The sequence below is a fragment of the Artemia sp. Qi Xiang Cuo genome, chromosome 16 (assembly GCF_049724085.1).
Source record: "Artemia sp. Qi Xiang Cuo chromosome 16, ASM4972408v1, whole genome shotgun sequence".
In the NCBI taxonomy this organism is placed as follows: Eukaryota; Metazoa; Arthropoda; class Branchiopoda; order Anostraca; family Artemiidae; genus Artemia; species Artemia sp. Qi Xiang Cuo.
Window position 1 is genome coordinate 32,948,088 of NC_142809.1, and position 25,352 is coordinate 32,973,439.

At 35.0% G+C, this 25,352-nt stretch overlaps 1 protein-coding gene across 1 annotated transcript in view; it reads left to right on the plus strand.

Annotated features, from left to right (window-relative positions):
- LOC148942806 (kinesin-like protein KIF3B) overlaps nt 1-25,352 on the plus strand; it is a 154,197-nt gene that overhangs the window by 91,089 nt on the left and 37,756 nt on the right. The window contains exons 10-12 of the mRNA XM_089102624.1: nt 6,572-6,722; nt 15,644-15,867; nt 24,036-24,270. Coding sequence (XP_088958750.1) covers nt 6,572-6,722; nt 15,644-15,867; nt 24,036-24,270 — 610 coding nt within the window. The remainder of the gene's footprint in view (nt 1-6,571; nt 6,723-15,643; nt 15,868-24,035; nt 24,271-25,352) is intronic.

A 25,352-nucleotide genomic window follows, 5' to 3' on the forward strand; every position in this document is an offset into this window, starting at 1 on the left:
AACTTTCAGGTGAACAATTTCTTAGAAATAGTTTAATAGTCAGGTATATAAATTCCAGAGTGGACACAACCCCCAAGGCCCAGGGACAGGCGTTGTTAGTTACACTCTTGGGATATATATGGTTCTTATAGAAGTGATACTCGTATAAACTTCAGAGAGGGCTCATTTGATTGAAAATAGAAAGTTTTAGTTTACTTTTAAAGAGTCAAAAGAGACCGAAGCTTAATCTAGTCCTTCACGCCCTTTTTCTCCAAACCCATGTGATAAAAATTTTGAGATAGTAATTTTGTTAAAAATAGTTCAAACATCAGGTAATAAAAACTCCGAGGTTGACACAAACCCATTTTTTCACTTTGATATTGTTACTTTGATATCAGTTTTGTTACTTTGACTAATATTTTTTTTTAAAAGGTTTGATTTTGAAATAAGGAATTTTTAAAAACTTGAAATTTTTTGCAATCAAAAACGAAAAAAAAATTATTTAAAAAAAAACTTTCTGAAAAAATAAGTTTTTCAAAGAAAAGTAAAGGCCATTTTAAAGTTAAGCTCAGCATATACAAATACATTTTAAATTTCAAACTCAAAACGACCAGAAATTTCTATTAAAGAATAAATGAAACCCAAAACGAGGCGAAATTAAATAAACAATCATAGCAAAAACATACAACAAGTAATAATATAAATGAATAAATAGATCTTAAAGCGAGTAATGCATAGATTGAATATGAATATCAAGCTTAAAACGAAAAAAAAAATTGTATATTGAAGTATAAATGAAACTAAAAACGAACAGACATTTAATAAATAATCAATGCAAACAAACATACAATAGATATTAATGTAAATTAATAAATAAATCTTAAAACGAGTGAAACTTAAATTGAATATGCAAATCAAGCTTGAAACGAACAAAAATCACCACAAACAAGAGTTTGGGTATGACCTCCTCTCACTGTAAAAGTCTAAAACCTACTGCGTCATTGGCACTTTACTGAAAACTATATGCGTCTTGAACAGTTCAGGAAAGTATAAACAACATCAAATTGAATATTTGATGTATAATGATATTAATCGTTGAAAGATCAGTTCATCAGTTCAAGAATTTATTTCACTGTAATTGTATTTTTATTTTCAATACTATAAGACCTGGAAAAGAAAATATCTGTAATATAATCCGTTTTCAGTTAAGCGCCAATGACGCAGTAGGCTTTTGGTTTTTATTTACAGTTAGGAAAGGAGGCCAAACACTTGTTTTTAGGGAAACTATTTTCGTCTTTAACAACTTTAAAAAGTGCTAATAAATTAAACTAAATATTTGATATACAATGATATTAATTGCTGAAAGCTCATCTGTTCAAAATGTTACTACAATTTTAATATTTATTCTCAATGTTAAGTACAAAAGAAAATATTTGTCATGAAATTGGTTTTCAGTAAAGCGCCAATGACTCAGTAGGTCTTAGACTTTTACTGTGAGAGAAGGAGGTCATACCTAAACTCTTGTTTGTGGTGATTTTTGTTCGTTTCAAGCTTGATATGCATATTCAATTTAAGTTTCACTCGTTTTAAGATTTATTTATTAATTTACATTCATATCTATTGTATCTTCGTTTGCATTGATTGTTTATTTAATTTCTATTCGCTTCAAGTTTCATTTATACTTCAATAGGAAAATATTTCTTTTGTTTTAAGCTTGATATTCATATTCAATCTAAGCAATACTCACTTTAAGATCTATTTATTCATTTATATTATTACTTGTTGTATGTTTTTGCTATGATTGTTTATTTAATTTCTGGCCGTTTTGAGTTTGAATTTTAAAAGGTATTTGTATCTGCTGAGCTTAAGTAAAATGACCTTTACTTTTCTTTGAAAAATTATTTTTCGGAAAGTTTTTTTTAATTAATTCTAGAAAACACTGATAATTCTGAAATAGGTCTACACTTACCTGAGTTTGACCGATCACTACTTTTGAATATACGACTGGTTTTGGTACGTTTAAGGTAATCTGGAAACACGCCTTTCTCAAAGCACTGATTGATCAAAAGCATAGAATCGGGCTGAATTGTACTAGAAACGAACTCGACAGTCTTAGACGGAACAAGATCAATGCCAGCTGCGGAATTACTAAATTATATAACAACTGCCTTAAACTCCGTCATGGTCAAAGCCTTGAGCTATAACGAGACTTCGGCCTCTTGTGATAAATGTCTCTTGAATTTGTTTCCCAGTGTCCTAGTACTAGGATTAAATAAAAAAAAAAAACAAGTTTTTCTAACTGAAAGTAAGGAACGACGCTAAAACTTAAAACGAACAGAAATTGTTCCGTATATGAAGGGGGCTGTCCCCTCCTCAACGCCTCGCTTTTTAAGCTAAAGTTTGGCTTTCTCACTAGTTTATTTTTTTTTAACAATAAAAAAACTTTAGCGTAAAGAGCGAGGCGTTGTGGAGGGGACAGCCCCCTTCATATACGGAATAATTTCTGTTCGTTTTAAGTTTTTAATGTCGCTCCTTACTTTCAGTTAGAAAAACTTGGTTTTTTATTTAATTTTTGAACGTTTTTGAATTAATGCAGGTTTTGATTTTGGCTCACCGTACATGAATAATTAAAATAAAATTTGAATATTAATTTTACTTTTATTTGGTTAAATGGCTTTCTCGAAACTTGATTAATTTTATTTGCGAATGTTTTTATTAGCAATAAAAACATGTTACTTAGGAATTAGCTTACGTAACGAACTTCTATATTTATATAATTTTAATACTTATATTAGGGGGTTCAGCCTCTGGTCAATACCCCGCTTTTTACGCTGAAATTCGAATTTTGTTCCAGTTCTTTAAACATGACCACTTAATCACAAAGGCAGTTAATTAGAATAAATAGCTCTTATGAAAGTACTAAAAAATATTTGGCTTAAAGAGCGAGATATTGACTAGGGGGGAACCCAATCATATACGTAATATTTTCTGTTCGTTTTAAGTTTTGATGTTGCTGCTTACTTTCAGTTGAAAAACTAGTTTTTTTATTTAATTTCTGATCTTTTTTTGTAAATAATGCCGGGGAAATCCGGCACCCCCTTCATAGCAATGTCCCTTCCCCCATGGAAAATTCCTTCATGGAAAGATCCTCCCATATAACCCCCGATCCTACCCCGCCCCCACCTACCAGAAAAAATCCCCCCTGAAAACATCTGTATATTTCAGCCCTCCCCCCGGGGACTTCGGAGGGTTAAGTCATCCTAAAAGACATACTTATCATATTTTCGACCATGCTGAACAAAATGGTTATCTCAAAATTTTGATCGGATGACTTTGGGGAAAAAATGAGCGTGTGAAGGGGCCTAATTTCCCTCCATTTTTTGGTCACTTAAAAAGGGAACTAGAACTTTTAATTTCCGTTCCAATGAGCCCTCCCACGATATTCTAGGACCACTGGGTCGATACGATCACCCTTGGAAAAAAAAATAAAAAAAAATAAATAAATAAACACGCATCCGTGATCTTTCTTCTGGCAAAAAATGCAAAATTTCACATTTTTGTAGATAGGTGCTTGAAACCTCCTCAGTAGGGTTTTCTGATACGCTGAATATGATGGTGTGATTTTCATTAAGGTTCTATAACTTTGAGGGGGTCTTTCCCCCTTTTTTCTAAAATCAGCCAAATTTTCTCAGGCGCATAACTTTTGATGGGTAAGAACTTAAACTTAATGAAACTTATATATTTGAAATCAAAATTGTATCTATTGGTATCAAAATTCCTTTTTTTAGAGTTTTGGTTACCATTGAGCCGGGTCGCTCCTTACTTACAGTTTGTTATTTTGATACTGTTTGATAAGTACTAGGATTATTTCCATTCAGTTTTTCGGCAATATCGGTAAAATGGTCACAAATATGACTCAGGCTAACTGTATCTGGGAACTTCTTGACCTTGGTTTTTTTTGCCATGTTAATCACCCTCCAAGTTTTTGCAGGACCTCCATCTGCTTTCTTAAACTATTTTTTATAACGATCTTTTTTTAGCTCTTCTCCGAATTTTCAGAGGCAACGCTGTAGCGTTGCCTATAGTAAAGGCCATACGGGTTCCAATGTTCTATTATTTATTTATTATTATTTTTTTCCAGAGGCACTTCATATGGAAGGGGTCGTCGTAGAAACTTCAAATGGGGCTCATTCGATTGGAAATCGAGAGTTCTAGTTTCCTTTTTAATAGTCGAAAGTGATTGGAGGGTAACTAACCCCCCTCTCACGCTCACCTTTTCCCCAAACACATCCAATCAAAAATTTTAAGATAGGCATTTTGTTCAGCGTAGTTGATTTCCAGACAGAAAATATGTTTTTGAGGAGGATACTCCCCCACAACCCTCAGGGCAAGGGTTTTAAGTTATGCCCTGGGGTATATAAGGTTTTTATAGAAGGCGATGTCGTAGAAACTTCAAAACAGGCTCATTCGATTGGAAATTCAAAGGGCTAGTGCCCTTTATAATAGTCGAAAGTGATTGGAGGGCAACTAGCCCCTCCCCCCCCTCACGCCCATCATTTCCCCAGACATATCCAATCAAAATTTTGAGATAGCCATTTTGTTCAGCGTAGTTGATTTCTAAATAGAAAATACGTTTTTGAAGAGGACACTCCCCCCCATCCCTCAAGGCAAGGGTTGTAAGTTATGCCCTGGGGGCATATAAGGTTTTTATAGAAAGTGTTGTCGTAGAAACTTCAAAAAAGGCTCACTCGATTGGAAATTCAAAGGGCTAGTGCCCTTGTAAATAGTCAAAAGTCATTGGAGGGCAGCTATCCTCCCCCCCCCTCCCCCCCCACGCCCATTATTCCCCCAAACACATCCAATCAAATTTTTTAGATAACCATTTTGTTCAGCGTTGTTGATTTCCAGATAGAAAATATGTTTTTAAGGAGGACAATCCAATCACTATAGGAAGGAAGGAAACTTTTATTTATTAGATTACCAAAGAGTTTCTACTTTAACTTTGTCCCAGAATTTTCTCCCTCTCCCTCTCCTAATACTTGGACATAGACTTAGGCTAAATATAAAAGTTTAGTAGTTTTGTGTTTTTTTTTTAATTGGCCATATGAACCAACTGTTAATGAGAAATAAATACAAAAAATAATACTTACCAAATAAATCATCCAGCTAAGCCTAAATACTGGTTTTAGGAGTGGCGGGGAGATAATGGCTAGAGTGTGGTTAAACCGGAACGACTCTGAAAATCCTGTAAATAAAATTTTTTCAATGTAACAAAATGAAAATTTATATTGTAGTGCTTGTTTCAGAAGGGGGGACGAACGATACTGTTTTATCAAGAAATCCATTTTTATTTTTATTTGAGGACGCAGTTCAGAAGGGAGGGACGGGAGAAGTGATTTACCCTGGGCCCTTTGATACCTTTTGGTAGCATCATGTATGTACATCCACTATTTAGCGCCCAAAAATAAGCTAAATCAATCAAGCTAGACCTATGAAACTTTGTGCGAAATGAATTGGAAACCATGAGGGTATAATGAAATAGACTATGGAGTATGGAAATCCAGGGTTCGTTTCATTTCAGAGCTCAGAGTTCATTTGTTCAAAAATAAAATAGTCAGTAATAAATAATCGCAGAATATACAGAAAAACACATCCCTCTCCCCGAAAGGCTCTTTGGTCTGGTCTGGTAAACAGGGAAGAAAGGAGAGAAATTAAATCGTAGAATAGCTATTAGCCTGTAATTTACTAATAACACTAGGACCACGCGACGCGAGATATCAAACCGCAACACTCACACCTTCAAAATAATATGAGACTGATCAGCACAAGCCAGCAACTCCGTCTTCATATTACCCAAACATGATTATAATAATTAAAGTGCACCACAGATACATCAACAACAAAAATAATAAAGAAATAGTTCAAATTTACTATTAAACTTAAAGTATAATTTTAATTCTATAAATTAAACTCTTTTGAAAGGAAATGAAACACGAATTTTTTGAAAATCCCAAACGAATTAATAACTAGTGCCGCAGCTGGTAGCGAATTCCGCGCCTTTAAACTTGTGGTTACCGGATTAAAGTCGGATCGGACTTATCGCGTAGAAAGAATTCTGACGTCAGTAGCATTTCGAAGGCATATGGTGAAAATTCGAAACAAAAGGTGGGCTCTTGAAAACAGCTGGCAGTTGCCCATGGGCTAAAGAGTTACCTAAAAATAATTTTGTGAGCCTCAGTATCCACTCACCATCTCAAAGATAAAAAACCCATTATCGAATTTCTCTCTGAGGACTAGCTAGCCACCATCAAGAGTTATTGAGAATCTGTGGTTCGACTATAAAATTTGATTAAAAAGACTATGAAATTCTACGTCCCCTGTGTCGACAAGGTTTTCAATCGCAGCAAGCAGCACTGCAAGGAACTCCCAAAGCTGACAAATTGTTCTAATGATGATTCCTTTGAGTTGATTTTTAGCGTTTTCCTAGAAGGCATGCTAGAACATTTTTAGGGACTGCCCTTGTCTGAACTTTAAAAAGAAAATTCTGCTCCGTCTTACGCTGGAGGCTATCCTTGATTTTTGTATTCTTTAGGCGACAGAAGGACGAAAAAGTTGCTATACAAGACAAAATTAAAACGATTGAAGAGAAGCTCATTGGCGGGAATGAGAGTGCCATTATTCAGAAAACATCTGAACAGCAGCAAGCTCTTGAGCGGAAACGAGAAGAACTCATGGAACGTCAAGTAAGGCTTATTTTGAAAATTACAGTTTGTTTTATCAAACATTTTCAAAACATTTCAAGCTTTGTTCTCATCAAATTGGATAAAGCCAGACAACTCAAAGCTAGGTATTTCGGTCACATATACAGTGGTTTTTTTCAGCAGATAAACTAAAATAATACAAATAAAACATCGACATTTATAGGAAACAGCAAATTAGTTACAAATTGATTAAAGCTCTTATTTCTTCAAAGCAGTTACAAATGCATACTTTTTTGAATTTCTAGTTTCCGGTTCATTGGCTTGATTTATATGTCAACGCTCATTATCAGATAAGCAAAGGTTTTGGGAGAAATGAAATTTATTTTATTTGACTGAAGTAAATTATCATAAATTGAATGTAAGCCCAATTCACCTGCATCTCTATTAAAAGCCGGGTTTTGAAAAGATTTTTTTTTAATTTCAATGGTTTCCCTAAAAATCTGTTTTAAACACCGGTCCCTAGAAATCAAAGAGACATTTTGAACATAATATAGTGATCTAGGAAATTAAAATTGTGTTCAGATAGAGTTGATTTCATATTTTTGGGTTTGGATTTTAGCTTTAGGGTTAACGAATAGATTATTGTTGTTCTAGCAATCTAATTTTTAAATTCTGGTTAGTAGGTCTTACGTAGGAGCGTCTGCAAGTGCATGGGATTTCATAGACTCCACTTTGATGCTCCACTGAAGTTCGATCCTTGCCAGAACTCAGAAAACTACTTAAATATTACCATTTTCCAAACTACCGTTACATCATTAATTTTTTACTAGCCATTTTGTTAAAACGCCTTTTTTTTGGCTACTATGGGCCGTGGGCTGGAGAAAAATCGGTGTTACCGCCGTTTTCTCTACATACCAGCTATTTGCCGCCGATAAGAAAACTGGCGTGTTATCGGGGTCTTTTATGCATTTGTTTTTTTGTACGTTGTTTTGTACCTTTAACATTGTTGTTTTTGTAAAAAAAAAAAAAAGTTTAACGCGTTTCTATACCACGGTTCAGCCGCTAAAATGAACAGTCTTACAGCTGTTAAAGAGGTTTATGACCGCTTGACAGGGTCTGAGGCATGTAAAAAACTAGTAATGTTTTCAATTTCTATTGCCAATCTCAAGTCAGGACTTAAATCTGCGGCAGGGTCTCAGCGCACAAAAATATTTGGGACACGGAAAGCGTAAATAGGCCTCAGAAAGAGATTAAGAAATGGATTTTTCTCCAGCCCACGGCTCACAGTAGCCAAAAATTAAAAACTGTGTGTTTTAACAAATTGGCTAGTTTGAAAAAATTTCTATTTCTAGCTGATTCTGGAATGGGATGACTATTATTTAAACTAGTATTAATAGTAAAATCACATTTTGAAACAAGTTTATCGAAATTTCATAAAATAGCTTGCAACCCATGTCCTAAACCAGGATTTTTTTTTAATGGGTGTGCGTATCAGCCGTGCTGGCAAAAATATAACTTGAAACAAATTACTGTGCTATTGAAAACTTTCCAATAATTTTTTAGAAAATTTAACTTTGCATAATTAGCACTGAAATCGAGGAAATTTAAAAGCCTATCTGCAGAAACGGGATTACAAATATCGGTTCTTCTCGAATTTCTCTATTGCTCCATATTAATGACATATTCTTTGTTACATATTTATTAACAGTTACCGCAGTACAGTGGCTAGGAGATTCTAAGTGACTAGGAAGGATGTGAGTTCAAGTCACTTTGCGGTAAAGATGTCTACGGATTGGTCTTGTCGCGCTAGATGGTATAGGTTGTGGGCCAAGGTTTTATCAGTTGGAATTTGTTCATTGACCCTAAGTTCGATATTGATTGGCCTGGAATTCTGTCCCGTTAAGATTCTGGACATTAGACTGTACAGATTATTGTTCTTCAAATGACGCGTCATTTTCATCAATTGTGAATTTGCATTTTTTTTCTTTTCTTTTTAATCATCCTCTACGCATATTTCAAATTTTAAGCTCTTGATTTGACAGCATCCTATATGATATTACTCAAGAAAAGGAACTGTAAGTTTCCTGGAAAGGGTTATCGGTTATGGCAATTCTAATGGTGTGCTTTTTGTTTTGATTCGCTGCTAATTTTTAGGAGTTGCAGCAGGGGTGTATCCAAGGGGAAGGGGCTCAGGCCCTTCTCCCCCCACCCCTAATAATTAATAATACCCCCAGTATAATATTTTTAAATGTCATCAATTTTTGGTTAAAAAAAAAACTACATTTTCGTATAAAAGATGGTGAACGACGTCAAAAACGTAGGTTATAACCATAAATGAAGTAAAATGATTAGATTTTGCAACTTCATTTTAAATGAGCTATGAAACAGTTGTCTGTGTTTTACCAGTTCCCCGCTAGCAGTGATGAAAAAAACAGCAAGAATAAAAGAGGACATATCACACACATGCAAAAAAGTAATTTTTATTGTTGTTCAAGATAGAGGCTATCCTGGTTTGCAGACTTATCTTCCTATTCTTCCAAACTTTTTTTAGCTGTGAAAAAAGACCCTGAGCCTTGGCTATTCTATTTTTAACATCTTCACTGCTCCCACCGTCTTTACCAATAATACTACCAAGTTAATAGTATTGGTTATTGGGAAGTATACAGACGTTTTCAGGGGGGATTTTTCTGGCGGTGGGGGAGGGGTTTGAGGGAGGGGATTAAGTGGGATGATCTTCCCATGGAAAATCCCCTCGGACGTGGGGGAAAACCCCAACGTGGAAAATCCCCCCCCCACGGAAAGTAACCCCCGTGGAAAATACTCCCTCTTTGGAAAATACCTTCCCCCCCCCCTGTGGAAGATAATGTTTCTAAATTTGAAACTTTTGAGTTTTTTTTTTTTTAGTTTCGTTGAAAAGTGCTAAGGAACGGGAAAAAGAGGAATTTACACACTGACAAAGATATCATGCAAGCTAGGTGGCAAGGTTTTCATGTCATTTAAATACTGGAGTAGGCATCTAGTGTACTCGTAATGCCCCGCAGCTGTCAAATACGGCAACATGAGGGTTACACCAATAATATGGCCTTCCAAGTCTCCCCCTCGCTCTGCAATCAGGAACTGGAGAAGAATCAGCACAAGATTCATGTACTCCATCCACATTTTCGTTGTAAGGTTTTTGTCACGCGACTTGATGAACTGGTTCATTAAAGGCTTCATAGATTCCAGGTGTTTGTCTAGGTTGTCAAAAGAGCCTCCGCAATTCATGAACGCAGACATTAAATCTGACTGCTCATCAAAAGTACTTGCTTCTTTGTCTGATTCAATGTAATGCTGTTCAAGAGCATTCCAATATACTCTATACAAGGCCGGCTCTACGCAGATAAACTGAAAATCAGTCATTATTGTAAATACATTTTGAATTAAGACAAAAAAATAAATAAATAAATAAAAATTTAAAAAAAGTTGATATTTGGTTGAAAAGTAAAGTTCATATTCGGATTGGGCGTTAAATTCTAGCATAAAAGATGTGTCACATCATCATTTTGGAAAAATGAATTTATGCATATATTTTTTGGCCTATACTTTTTCAAATAATTCAACACGACTTCACCAAACAATTTAAGCATTGAACTTTACAGCATTGTGAACTTAAATACGAAAGGTAAAGTCCGGTCAAGAATGAAAAACACAAAAATTATAGAAAGGTTTGAGATACGTGGTTTAGTTGAAAATGAACCTTTGAATTTTGAGATTTTCGGGGAAAATTAATAAATATTAGCCTATAGCTCCTGGGCTATACAAGATATCGGAAAAAAAATTAACATATTCTATGGAAAGACCGTATTAGGACCAAATTGAGATGTCGCACCACTAAATCGGAGTGGTACAACCTTAGAAAAAAATAAACAGTCTGTACACGTTTTATTGGCCTAAAAAGGGTGTTTTTTTGCTTTTACAAGGTCAAGCCGTGATCTCCAACTTTGCCCCCACCCATATTCGGATTCAGCGTGGTCGATATAGTCGGAAACTATTGTCAAACTGACTGTGTCTTTCTGACCACCTCAACTCAGAAATAAACGAGATACGCTTTAGTGGCTCCCGGACTACAAAGAACTGTCAGTAAACTAATTCTTTATCTTAAAAGCAGTAAATTGCTAAGATCAACAATAGAGTTTTATAAAAACGATTGAGCTGATATTTTTTTTTTTTTTTTTTTTTTTTTTTTTTTTACGTGTAAAGTAAATTGTTCAATAATAAATTAAAAGTATGAAGTTATAGTATACAGGCAGGTGATTACTTACTTTTTCCAACACTGACAAACACAAATATCGGTTCACTTTACTTTTTATTTCAAAAATTCGGAAACAAATGAAAAATGTTTATCCTTAGCATTCATATTTATATTGGTGAAGAATCAAAGACGTTGATGCAAGATTTCAAGCGCATTCACCGTAAGTTCTAGTTCGTCCATTTGCGTGTGTGGACAAGTATTGTGGAAAGCGATGACGGCAGTGCTTTGCAAGTCTTTTCATGTTGTAGTGAATATAAAATTTGCAAGTTTTTATAAGTAACAGTCGCTGGGCTTCTTAAAATAATATCTGCGTATATTAATAGGTGAAGTCAAGCCAACATTTTAGTTATTCACTATCAAAACCAGATAAAATTTTGTAGGTCCCCTTTTGCTAATTGTGAACCCTCCGTTTTTTGTGACACCAACGTAGATCCCCGTCAAGCTTCCCATGTGCCCTTGGGAGTCCACCTGGACCACTTTGGGAATCACTGGATTAGATGTTGCAACTTCATTCTAAATGAGTCCTGAACAGTTGTTTGTGTTTTTTTAGTTGCCCGTTTGCAGTAAAAAAAAAAAAAATAACAAGAATAAAAGAGGAACACATCATACCCATGCAAAAAGTAATTTTTATTGTTGTTCAAGATAGGGGCTTTAACTTTACTGTTTGGGTTTTTTGACAATGGCGATTCCAGTGGTACAGTTTTCATTTAAATCCAATACCATTGTTGAAGGTTTTCAGGCTATTTTTCGAAATTAAATAAAAAAAATTCTTAACAAACTTTTACCATTTAGATTAATCGAAATCATAGTTACCATTCCTGGAGCTTCTAATGACAATCTGTTTCACGTGACATTTTTTTGAGAAGTGCTTTTTAATTTTTGGTTGCTATGAGCCGCGGTTTGTCCTTTACAAGGTAGCAGCTTTCGCTGCTGCCATGTTCTTTCAAATGATGGAAGTACAAGCTATTGCTGCATTACTTTGCCTAAAAAACAGCACCAATTATTAATTTCCTCTGTACTTGGCGGTAAGAACAATTTGGTTATGTGTTTATTCGTGAGATTGCTACGGACACACTTTATTAATGATTCCAAAATTACGTCATTAAGTTACATTAGTATGTATGATGGATACGTAACCGTATACATGACGACACATTTTTATGCCTCTAAAGCATAAGAAACGAATACTAAATAGACCAGTTAGCCCAAGTATGTAATCCCTTACCCTTGAAGATTAATATTTTCCATAAATTTTGATTAAAAGTCACTATGTGATAGAAATGAAAACCAATTTTTCTTGGCCTCAAATGTATAGTACTATCCAATTATCGACGGTAAGCAAAATTATCTAAGCTTTTCCGCCTGAAGATGGAAGTGTTGGTAGGATTTCCACTTACTCCAAAAAATCCCTCATTTAGATGAATACTCTGAATCTCCTGCTCGTGCTTGGTCAGTAGAGGTCAACTGTTTTAAAGTGTGCGGGCAAGAACTCAATGGGTGTAGCTACCTCCCTGACGAATTTTTGTGAATCTGGGAAATTATGTGCTTAAGAAAGGTGAGGCTTGAATGCGCCGCATGCCTCTGAAATTTGGTTACTTATATCCCCTTTGGCCAAGGTATTAGCCTCATAACATTAAAGCAGACTTGAGGACTTTGCGCAAAGGTCGTAGAAGGGTACTAATTTCCCACGTCGTTTTTCTAACTTTCTTCCCTAAAACATGTCATGCTACTTCTCAAATTAATTTCCAAAAGTATTCCATTCTTATTCTACACTGTCAAATTTAATGGCAAAATCGGGAAAGAGACATGAAGGAATCTCGTAGAAGTCACCGGCTAATGCATTAGAGCAGATGAGTGCAAAATATTTTTATTTCCAACAATTTGTTTCCCCAACAGTAGTTCAAATTATAAAAAAAAAAAAACTGAGACGAATACTTAAACTTTAAGTGAGTATAATTTGACTCCCTGTCTTCTATAATTCAAGACTTGAGTGTATTTTAAATTTAAGAGCCTACACAATAAGAATATGTGCAAGTCTAATAGCAAATGCTATGCTTAATTAACTTCATATCACAATGACCTGAACCTAGTCGAAAAAAAAATTACTCATATTTGAAATTCACCGCTTGGAAAAACTGTATTTGAGACTGTTTCTCAGTCTTTGAACTGTCTTTAAAACTTGAACGTTATTGTTATTTACAGTAAATTGACTCATGCTCGTAGTGACGATAAACCAAAATATAGGTTTCTTCGAACTTTAGATTTTTTTTCATCTTTCGTAGAATAAATGTTCTGTTAACAATAATTGTCTGAAATAATTCACTAAGCTAAAATTGGAAATAATACTAGTACACCGCACCCTGAAGTGATCATAAATGAAAATGGATTTGAATTGAAGGGGAAGGATATTGTTGCAGGTTATTTTTGTAATTATTTCTCTCATATTAATACTACTGTTGAACTGAATTCCCTGGAATCTCCGTTTTATTCATATAAAGATTATCTCCAAAATCTGAAAATTCTAATATGTTCCTGGCCCCTGTTACTTTCGGTGAGTTCCAGAAAGTTATTACGAATTTAAAAAGTGGCAATTCCCTAGGTCTAGATGGGCTCTCCACAAATATTCCGGAAGAAATTGCTTCTGTAATCCATGTTCCGTTGCTTCACATTTTAAATGTATCTATACCATCAGGGATCTTTCCAGAAGTTTGGAAATCTGCACGAGTTATTCCAATTCATAAGAAAGGTGATAAGACAGATATAGGCAACTATCGACCGATAGCTACTCTTTCTCCAATATCTAAGGTTCTAGAAAAAATTATTCAAAAAAGAATTGTTTAGTATTTTGATAAAAGGAATTTATTTACTAAAAATCAGTTTGGATTCAGGTCGGGTCATTCTACTGAACAAGCTATTGCTGCGGTAATTTTAGAGATTGATGATTCATTAAATGATGATAATCATGTGTCTACTCTTTTCTATTATATAAAAAAGGCATTTGATAAGCTAAACCACGAAATTTTGGTGGAGGAAATTAATACCACAGGTATTAGAGGTAAAGGCCTATTTCTAATAAAATCTTACCTGCATGGTCGAAAAATTCAGGTAGAAATAAATGGGAACCTGTCAAGCCGTATTGCTATTGATGATATTGGAGTCCCCCAGGGATCAATATTAGGGCCATTACTATTTTTGATTTATATAAATGACCTTCTGAGGTGTTTGACCTCAAGATAGTAGCTTAGCAGTAATGTTTGCAGATGATACAGCGGTAACAGTAAAAGCTAAACCCCCATCTTTATTGGTTTAGAAAATTGTGATAGCGATGAAATCTTTTTAATAAATGTTTGGCATGTAACTACCTAGCTCCAAATTTTTCTAAAACAGAATTCATGATTTTTGGTCGGTCACAGCGGACAGTAAATAAAATTACCATAGAAGAGTTAATTGTAAATCAAAGTAGGATAAAAAGAGTAAAATCATTTCGTTACCTTGGGATTATTCTGGATGAGCTTTTATCCTTCCGTAAACATTCTGATTATTTGAGTTTGAAACTTGCCCATAACTTAGGTTGTCTTCATAGATTGAGACATGTGTTTCCTTTTTCCATCCTTAAAATTTTATACCATTCTCTAATTGAATCATATCTAAATTATTACCCTGTAATCTATCTCAACACATTTACGATCCATCTGCAACCTCTTCAGATAATTCAAAATAAGGCAATTAGGATTCTGGGTACTTTTGTTCATCGCCCGATGAGGCTTCAAAATCTCTCGGACTCTCAAACTTTATATGTCTTTCTCGATATACTTAATCTTAAACAACTGAAAGACCTGCATACAGCAATGTGGTATTATGATATTCAATCTTCAACAAATTATTTCTATGATTTGGTTATAATCGAGATTCCCATTTCTCCTGCCCACCCCGTCCGCTCCAAGAAGTATCGCCTTCCTCCAATTAAATCAGAAAGAGCTGGATTCTCAATCAGATATCAGATTCCTCATATTGTAAATTAACTTAATTTAGTAGAAATGTTCCAAGTTTCAAGAGTAGATCTTCTTTGAAAAAACATATTTCAAAAATGGTTCTTTGTCTGGATGTTGGGATGGATAGATAATTGATAATAGTATGAGTTGTGTTGTGGTATTCTCGCGCTGGGGTGACCTCCTCTGTTATCTCCTACTTTGTATGTTTTTTTTATATCCTGTATTTGTGATTTCGGCACTTCTTATATTTGTTTATGGCCGACACATCGAGTCGTGCTCTCCGTCGACCAGTTTAGAAATTTACTTGTCAGGTGTTTTTGTTAATAAAAAATCTTGTCAATAAAAAGATAAAAGCTTAAATTTGCATAAAAACTGCTACCTTTATTATCTACCTTTGACATGTTAAGCATGGTGTTGGGAGCCATTGCCAAGCAAGACTTCCGCAAGCTACACCCTGCATAAAGCTCTATTAATTTATTTATTTGTCTCCCTCTCCCTTTGTAACCTAGTTCTTGTTTTTTCTACCTCCGTCTTCATATTGTAAAGCTTGTAAAACTAGACTTCTTAATAATGTTAATTGGTGTTTAATTTTGCTTGTTAATACTAAGTCGCCAATGCCAGTAGACTCACTTTATTTTTGAATTAAGAATCTGTCGTACTTATACGTTTCTCAATTTCAGAATATTGAAAGAGAAATGCGTCGTCAACTGCAGCTTGAAGAAGAAGGAGCAGATGACCTGATTCAAACTTATACATCTCTTCAGCAAGAAGTGGAGTCTAAAACAAAGAGACTGAAAAAACTAGTGACGAAGTTCAAAGCAGCTAAACAGGAAATTGTCGATTTAAGTGGAGAGTATGCCCGAGAACGGGAAGAACTAGAAGTAACATTGGAACAGCTCATAAGGTTTCTAGGATTAATATTATCGTTATTAGCCCTGTTATTTTATTTTTTTCAAATATCAGGAATTGTTTCGCAGAAGTTTGTTGTTTCATTGTTTTTCAATTATTGCTTTACTGAGAGCAATAGTTTCCCGTTTGTTTTAAGCACTTATTAAGATTTTACCAATATAATCATTTTCAGATTGGTTGATATTCTTCATATGTTTAGCTAATGGATAATTACAAGCTTGTCCCATTTCCATCAGGACCAACCTACTCCCCCTCCCCTGCCAGATTTTTTCAATATTTTTTTATATTTGGTATTACCTAGATAAGCCATTAAATACTTGCGCAATAAGTACCAAAAAATTGGGTGAAATACCTTATTGTGAAATACCTCAGAAGCAACATTAGAGCCAACTCGCGCGATCATTATTGTTAACATTATATTCCTTAGGGCTGTTTTTTTTTCTAATTAAATAAAAAAAAACAAGTTTTTTTTAACTGAAAGTAAGGAGCGACATTAAAACATAAAACGAACAGAAATTATTCCGTATATGAAAAGGGCTGCCCCCTACTCATCGCCTCCCTCTTTACGCTAAAGTTTTTTATTGTTTTAAAAACGGAGTCGTGAGAAAGAGGCAAACTTCAGCGTAAAGAGCGAGGCGTTTGAGGAAGGGACAGCCCCTTTCATATACAGAATAATTTCTGTTCGTTTTAAGTTTTAATGTCGCTCCTTACTTTCAGTTAAAAAAGGCTTGTTTTTTTATTGAATTTCTGAACGTTTTTGAATTAATGCAGGTTTTGATTTTGGCTCACCGTACATGTATAATTAAAACGAAATTTGCATATTAATTTTACTTTTTTTGGTTAAATGGCTTTCTTGAAAGTTGTTTAATTTTATTTACGAACGTTTAATTAGACATAAATATACGTAAATTACGAATTAACTTACGTAACGAACTTCTATATTCCTATATTTTTAATACGTATATTAGGGGGTCCGCCCCCTAGTCAATACCTTGTTCTTTACGCTAAAGTTCGAATTTTTTTCCAATTCTTTAAAAATGACTCCTTAATCACAAAGGCGTAAATTAGAACAAATAGCTCTTATGAAAGTACTAAAAAAACTTTAGCGTAAAGAGCGAGGTATTGACGAGGGGGTGAACCCAACTATATACGTATTAATTTCTGTTTGTTTTAAGCTTTGATGTTGCTCCTTACTTTCAGTTGAAAAACTTATTTTTTTTTAAATTTAATTTCTGATGGTTTTTTTTTTAATAATGCTGGGAAATCCGGCACCCCCTTCCTAGCAATGTCCCTTCCCCCATGGAAAAATCCTCCCACGTAACCCGACCCACTCACCCCCCTCCCCCACTACCAGAAAAAATCCCCCTGAAAATGTCTGTATACTTCCCAATAACCAATACGACGGTGTATGTAAACATTGGGCAAAGTTCATAACTTGCAACCCTTCCACCGGGGACTCTGGGGATTAAGTCATCCTCAAAGACATAGTTATTATATTTTTGGACCATACTGAACAAAACGGCTACCTCAAAATTTTGATCGGGTGACTTTGGGAAAAAAATAAGCGTGGAGGGGGGGCCTAGTTTCCCTCCATTTTTGTGTCACTTAAAAAGGGCACTAGAACTTTTAATTTCCGTTCGAATTAGTCTTCCTGTGAAATTCTAGGACCACTGGGTCGGTACGATCACCGTTGGGGAAAAGAAACAAAAAAAGAATAAACAAATAAACACGCATCCGTGGTCTTTCTTCTGGCAAAAAATACAAAATTCCACATTTTTGCAGATAGGAGCTTGAAACCTCTACAGTAGGGTTCTCTGATACACAGAATCTGATAGTATGATTTTATTAAGGTGACTTTTAGGGGGTGTTTCCCCCTTTTTTCGAAAATCAGTTAAATTTTCTCAGGCTCGTAACTTTTGATGGGTAGGACTAAACTTGATGAAACATATATATTTGAAATCAGCATAAAAAATTTGATTCTTTTGATGTATCTATTGGTATCAAAATTCCGTTTTTTTTTTGTTCCGGTTACTAATGATCCGGGTCGCTCCTTATTTACAGTTCGTTACCACGAACTGTTTGATGAAGTTTTTAAGTATCAAGAATTATGCCGTAAAGACGTGTATATCTTTTGCATTCCTGCCAATCACCTACCGTACGGAAGATTGGTATTTTGACTTACTTGCTTCGGAAATTGACTAATGTACTTAAGCTTGGTAATTTAAACTCCAAGTTTGTATCGATTCGTTGTAATGTTACAATCTAAAAAAAATAGGATTTTTTTGTAATATATAATAAAGTGACAAGTATTTACAAATATATATTGTTTTCAAACTTCTGTTTTTCGAGCTTTCGCTTATCATGGAATTAATTAAAAAAAACTTTTTGCACAAAATAAGTTTCAAAGAAAAGTAAAGAACTCTATCAAACCAAAAATGAGCAAAAATAAAATCAAATAATCTACCACGCGTGAAACTACCACAAATTAGGATCGATAAATAAATAAAAGCCAAAACGAACAGAAATTACAATAAATAACCGAGTCAAACTCAAAACGAGCATAAGTTAACACGAGTAAGCCTCAGAACTCTTATGCCTTCCCAAGGCCAGAACATAATTTGCACTTTACTGAAAAAAAAATATAAATGTTTTACTTTTATAATTTTAATAAATCGAATAATATTAATATTTTGATTAATAAATATCAGTATAGGTGTATTAAACTGACAATACATATTCATTTGTATTTTTTTCAGTAAAGTGCAAATTATGTTCTGGCCTTGGGAAGGCATAGGGATTTTGAGCCCTAGTCATGTTAATTTCTGCTCGTTTTGAGTTTGAAAGAGAATAATAGTTAAATTTTTTTCGTTTTTTTAAGACTTTATAGTTTGGTATATAATTTGAGTGCTGGAAAAATACTTTTAGCGTTTTCTAACAATATACTCTCCTTTATGTATCTGGACACAAATAGAAGTGCTTAATTTAGTTTCATCCATCCTTTAGTTGACTTGGAATAGAAAAATTGCTATCATTCGCAAAAAAAATCTGTTTACTTTCTTTGATAGCTTGGATACCCTAACGCTATTTGGATTTAGTTAAATTTTAAGAGCAGAAGTAGCCCCGAAAGTTTGAATATAATACCGTCAGTTGTTCTGGGGATACTGCTGAGATGCCTAATTGGGAATTAGCATTAACACAGTGAATTTTGATTTAATCTTAAGGCAACATTTAGTTTTTAAACATAATGGGCAAATGGGAGGGTGGGCATGGGAGGGGGATTAATTGCCCTCCAATCGCTTTCAACTATTAAAAAGGGCACTAGCCCTTTCTATTTTCAATCTAATGAGCAATTTTTGAAGTTTCTATGACAACTTCTTCGATATGAAGTGCCCTGGCCTAAACAAAAAAAAAACAAAAAAAACAAAAAATAATACATTGTACCCACATCGCTGTTTACTATAAAAAGGTCAAGTCTTCCAATCACTTTCGACTATTAAAAATGGCTCTCGGTCCTTCAATTTTCAATCGAATAAGCCCTTCTTCAGTTTCTACGACAACGCTTTCAGTAAACACCGTATATGCCCCCGAGATATAAATTGGAGCCCTTGCCCTGAGGGCTCTAAGGGGGTTGTCATACTTAAAGACCTAGTTTCCAGAACTTCCAACTACGTTAAAGAAAATTACTATCTCAAAATTTTGATTGGATTTGTTTGGGGAAATGGTGGGCGGGAGAGGGCCGTTAGTTGCTCTCCAATCACTTTCAACTATTAAAAAAGGCACTAGCCCTTTCAATTTCCAATCGAATGAGCCCTTTTGAAGTTTCTAAGACAACGCTTTTCAAAAAAACATATATGCTCCCAGGGCATAACTTACAACCCTTGCCCTGAGGGCTTAAGGGGGGGGAGTTGTCATCCTCAAAGACCTAATTTCCAGAACTTTCAACTACGTTTAACAAAATTGCTATCTCAAAATTTTGATTGAATGTGTTTGGGGGAAAGGTGGGCGTGAGAGGGGGGTTAGTTGCCGTCCAATCACTTCCGACTATTAAAAGGACACTAGCCCTTTCAATTTCTAATCGAATCAGCCCTTTTTGAAGTTTTCTGCGACAACGCTTTCTATAAAAACCTTATATGGCCCCAGGGCAAAATTTACAACCCTTGCCGTGAGGGCTGTGAGGGGAGTGTCATTCTCAAAGACATAGTTTCTGGACCTTTCAACGACGTGAACAAAATAGATATATCAAAATTTTGATTGGATGTTTTTGGGGAAATGGTGGGCGTGAGAGGGGGGTTACTTAACCTCCAATCACTTTCGACTATTAAAAAGGGCACTAGCCCTTTCAATTTTCAATTAATTGAGCCCTTTTTGAATCTTCTATGACAACGCTTTCTAAAAAAAAACTTAAATGCACCCATGGGACAACTTCCACCCATTGCCCTGAGGGCTGTGGGGAAGTTTACTACTCAAAGATATAACTTCCAAACGTTTTAACTGCGTCGAATACAATGGCTATCTCAAATTTTTGATTGGATGTGTCTGGGGAAATGGTGGGTGTGATAGGGGTATTAGTTATCCTCCAATCACTCTCGACTATTAAAAACTGCACTAGCCATTCCAATCGAATGAGCCCTTTGGGAAATGGTTGGCGTGAGAGGGGAGTTACTTAACCTCCAATCACTTTCGACTATTAAAAAGGGCACTAGCCCTTTCAATCCCAATCGAATGAGCCTTTTTTGAAGTTTCTACGACACCGCTTTCTATAAAAAAGAAACAACTTATAAGCCCCCAGGGCATAACTTCCAACTCTTGCCCTGAGGGCTGTGAGGGAGTTTCATCCTCAAAAGCATAATTTCCGGACTTTTTAACTACTCCGAACAAAATGACCATCTCAAAATTTTTATTGGATGTGTCTGGGGAAATGGTGGGTGTGAGAGGGGTGTGAGCTATCCTTCAATCACTTTCGACTATTAAAAAGGGCAATAGCCATTCCAATCGAATGAGCCCTTTTCAAAGTTTCTACGACAACTCCTTCGATACGAAGTGGCCTGGTATGGATAAAAAAAATATTTGTGCCAACATCGTTCTTTACTTAGGCAGCGCGGTTGCGCTGCCTATGATAGGAGATTTTGCAAGCTCTTTGGCGTATTTTGTAACATATTCTTGGTCCATTTCAATATTATCTAGGTTCCTTGCTTACATGCCTACACTGCTTTTAAATACCAATGAGCTATATTCGCCTAATAAACTCTAAGTAATTTCCAATGTGTCAGTCAAACCTATTGACGGAAGAAAAACCAACTAACATGCTTAAGCTAATGTAATATCTTCGTTAGTAGGGAAGTTTATAATACTAAAATCTAAAAAAAAGACGGAATCCTCTGTAGAATCTGTATGGATTCTTTCGAAATCCTTAATAAAAATAAAGAAGATTACGTTAATGCATATTATCAAACTTCGGTTTTTCATGAATTTCACGTTTCATTCTCGAGATTTCCTTGGTTATATGATTAAACTCCTTAAAGTTAATTGCACGTTAAAACCAAGGCGTTAGAACGCTAGAATATAAAAGAAATATCATTTACTATTTCATATTTAAAGATCCTTGGTAATCTGTAATATTTTTTTATGTATATATTGTCTTGAAACAACTACTAAAGTCGCTGCTACGTAAGTTATACGTTCGAATTATGAAGAAATGAGGGCTAAATCCACATAGCTAGTATATTGACAATGCTCTAGTTCTATGCCATAATGTGAATGAGTTCTTGTTTCTCATGTTTTCCGCCCCCCTTTGAGAAGTGGGTACACACCCTGATAATTGATTCAAGTGACCAAAACGAAATTTGTGTAAAAATTACTTTCTTTTGAGAAATGTGAATTTTCTTCTGGATATTCGAGTTAACAACATTGCAAAACAGGCTAACTTATCCCTCAAACTACTTAAGTAACTACTATTTAAATGCACAGTAAATCCTATTCTCTTTAAATACATATCTTTTGCTCAGCCTTTATTATTGCATTGTGCATCGCTGGTTTGTAATTATAGCTCAATTGATAAAGATTAGCACAGGGTCGGAACAGTTCAGAAGAGACCTCTTAAATTATATTGAAATCCCAAATTTAACCTTTTATGCTTTTTTTTGTTGCTTTTTTTACTTTTTTTTTAAGAAGTTGTTACGTCTAAGCGATACGTTTAATTAGTTTCAAACAGTTTGTGGTAACGAACTGTAAGTAAGGAGTGACTCAGCTCAATAGTAACCAAATAAGCGGCTTTTTGATATCCATAGATACGTAAAAAAAATTGGCTTATTATGCTGATTCTAAATATAGATGATTCATTAATTTTAGTATTACCTATCAAAAGCTACGATCCTGCGAAAATTGGCGTGATGTTTTGAAAAAGGGGGAAGACGCCCCCGAAATGTCAAGGTATTATAATGAAAATCACGCCATCAGGTTCAGCGTACCAGAGGACCGTACTGTAGAGGTTTCAAGTTCCCATCTGCAAAAATGTGGAATTTTGTATTTTTGCCAGAAGAAAGATCATGGATGATTTATGTATTTTTTCCCCAGGGGTGATCATATCGAACCAATGGTCCTAAAATATCGGGAAAGAGCTTATTTGAATGAAAATAAAAAATTCCAGTGCCCTTTTTTTGAGTGACTAAAAGATTTAAGGGCAGCTAGCCCCCCTCTCTCGCCCCTTTTTCCCCGATCAAAATTTTGAGACAGTCATTTTGTTCAGCATAGTTGAAAGATCCAGTAACTTTGCCTTTGGGGATAACGTGACCCCCACAGCCTCTGGGGAAAGGTCTGTATGAAATTTGCCCATTATTTACGTGTAGTATTTTTATTGGGTAGATTTTCCACGGGGAGAATTTTCGGTGGGGAGGGAAGTTTCCGGGGAGTGAACTTTCCAGGGTAAATTTTACACTAGGGCTATTTGCCAGAATTCCTATACGCAATTGTTACTTTCTCTTTGCCGACTCCGTTTACATGTGGAGATGTCAAGGGTAATTGTCCAGGGAAAATTTTCACCGGGTTGGAATTGTCTAAAGGATTTATCCACTGGGGGAAGATCTTCCACGGGAGAAATTCTTCATGGGGAAATCTTCTGCGGTAGCCACTTTTCACTGGGAGGGGGATCCGGGAAAAAATTTCCATGGAAGGGGGATCTCGGGCATGATTTGAAAACAATCAGAAATTAGTATTTTCCGAATGAAAGTGTGCTAAGAAGAATTTTTCCGGCAGAATCCGCAAGCACTTTTTCGGGGGAATTTTTAGCGACAATGGAATTGTCTGGGGGGAATTCATCTGGTGGATGGAGATGATTGTATGTGAGAGGAGCTTTCTATGTAGGGGGTGTCGGATTTCTCTGCATTTTTTAAAAAACGACCAGAAATTAAATAAAAAACAAGTTTTTTCAACTGAAAGTAAGGAACAACATTAAAACTTTAAACGAATAGAAATTTTCGCGTATATGAGGGGGGTTACTCTCTCATCAACACCTTGCTCTTTACGCTAAAGTTTGGATTTTTGAACCAGTTCTTTGACAACGACCCGTGAAACACAAGGGCCGTTTAATTAGAACAGTAAGAAGCTTTTTTTAAGTACTAAAAAACTTTAGCGTGAAGAGTGAGGTGTTGAGGAGGGGGCAACACCCCTCATATACGAAATAATTGCTGTTCGTTTTAAGCTTTAATGTTCATTTTAAGTTTTTTTTTATATAATTAGTTTTAAGGGAAGATTTGGTGCTCATTTGTGTATGAGTGTTCGCCCGCCTAGACTGTCGGGCCAGGTTTAGCACCCAATTCATAAGCTCAGACAGTTGCGCTAACAAAAAATTAATTAAATATTGGTTGGGACCTACTTTTGGGACCTTTTTGACTCTGTGTTTTTTGCTTTTATTGAAAATTTTTTTGTTGATCCTCCCCTTTGAATTTTGCTTTTATTACATTTTTTTACAAGAAATGAAATTGTTTCGCTTGTGAAAGCCATTTCGACGGTAAGACTTTATCTCACTGTAGAGCGATAATTCCCCCCCTCCCTATGCTCCTAAAAATTGATGCCCCTGCAAACAGATCAATTAGACTACTATATTCATTAAAAAATAAACTAAAGTTCTTTCCCTTGAAAAATTTCAATGAATCAAATTTATTTCAGAGAACTCAAATTGAAGTACTTGATATTAGAACATTTCATCCCACGTGAGTCGAGAGAGAAGTTTCTCAAAAGAGTAGGCTATGATGATGAGGGTGATCGATGGATTCTACAATCTCCAAAAATGTTCTCGCCTTTGCCTCGTTTGATGTCTTTACCTCATTATCAGCTGCCTATGACCCAGACTGCGCGCTTGAACTCACTTAGAGATGATTCAGTGCATGTTAGTCTTCTAAGGGTGAGTAGACTATCATTTTTCCTCTAATATATCCCCGTCACGTCATATATATATATATATATATATATATATATATATATATATATATATATATATATATATATATATATATATATATATATATATATATATATATATTATATCAACTATTCTATGTGCAAGGATGTTAAAGATTTAATGGGTTGAGAAAGATTTTGATAAATTATAAGCGTAAGGGTTACTAACGAACTGTTAATAATAATGTGTATAGCAAATGGCCCATAAGCTTGATTGATTATAAATACCCTTTTGAGTTTGGTTGCCCATTTCCACGTTTTATTAACTTGGTGATTGTTTTGAACCGTATTTATTTGCCTCTGTATCCATCAGTATGTCCTTTAATCTAACATCATAAGATCTTAGCAGTGAAACAAATCTAAGATGATGATACAGATGCCTTTCAACCCTTCTCTGTCCCTCTGTGTGTCTGTGTCTGTCTGTCTCTCTCTCTCTCTGTCTCTCTCTCTCTCTCTGTCTCTCTCTCTCTCTCTCTCTCTCTCCCTCTCTCTCTCTCTCTCTCTCTCTCTTCTCCTCTCTTTCTCTTTGTATCTCTCCTACTTCTTTGTAGTCGTTACGATTTTCTAAAATGTTTCTAATTTTTTTCTGAGGCACTCACGCTTTGGCTCTGTCTTTTTTTTTTTTTTTTTTTTTTTTTTTTTTTTTTTTTACTGCGCTTTCTATTTCTATTTACCGTGAGAATGTGGTATAGACATAACCTCTATGTTATTATGAATGTGTGTAGTAGTTTTACTTCGAAAAAATGAACATTTTCCCATTGTCGGAAAGTGCTGTCATAAATGACCATTCTTGTTTGGGATTTTTGATGAATTTGTCATTTCGTTTTGTGCGTTTAGAACTGTGGCAGAGAAGTGGTGTCATATGTGCCTTCTAAACCTTGATGACTCTCTCATTGTGGACGGAAATTGACCTTGCCTTAAATTGTTTAATTTTTTTTTTTTTTTACAATTTAAAAAAATTTGTTTTTAGCGAAAAGAAAAAAAACATGGACAATGACTGATAGCTTTTTTCATGCTCATGTATAA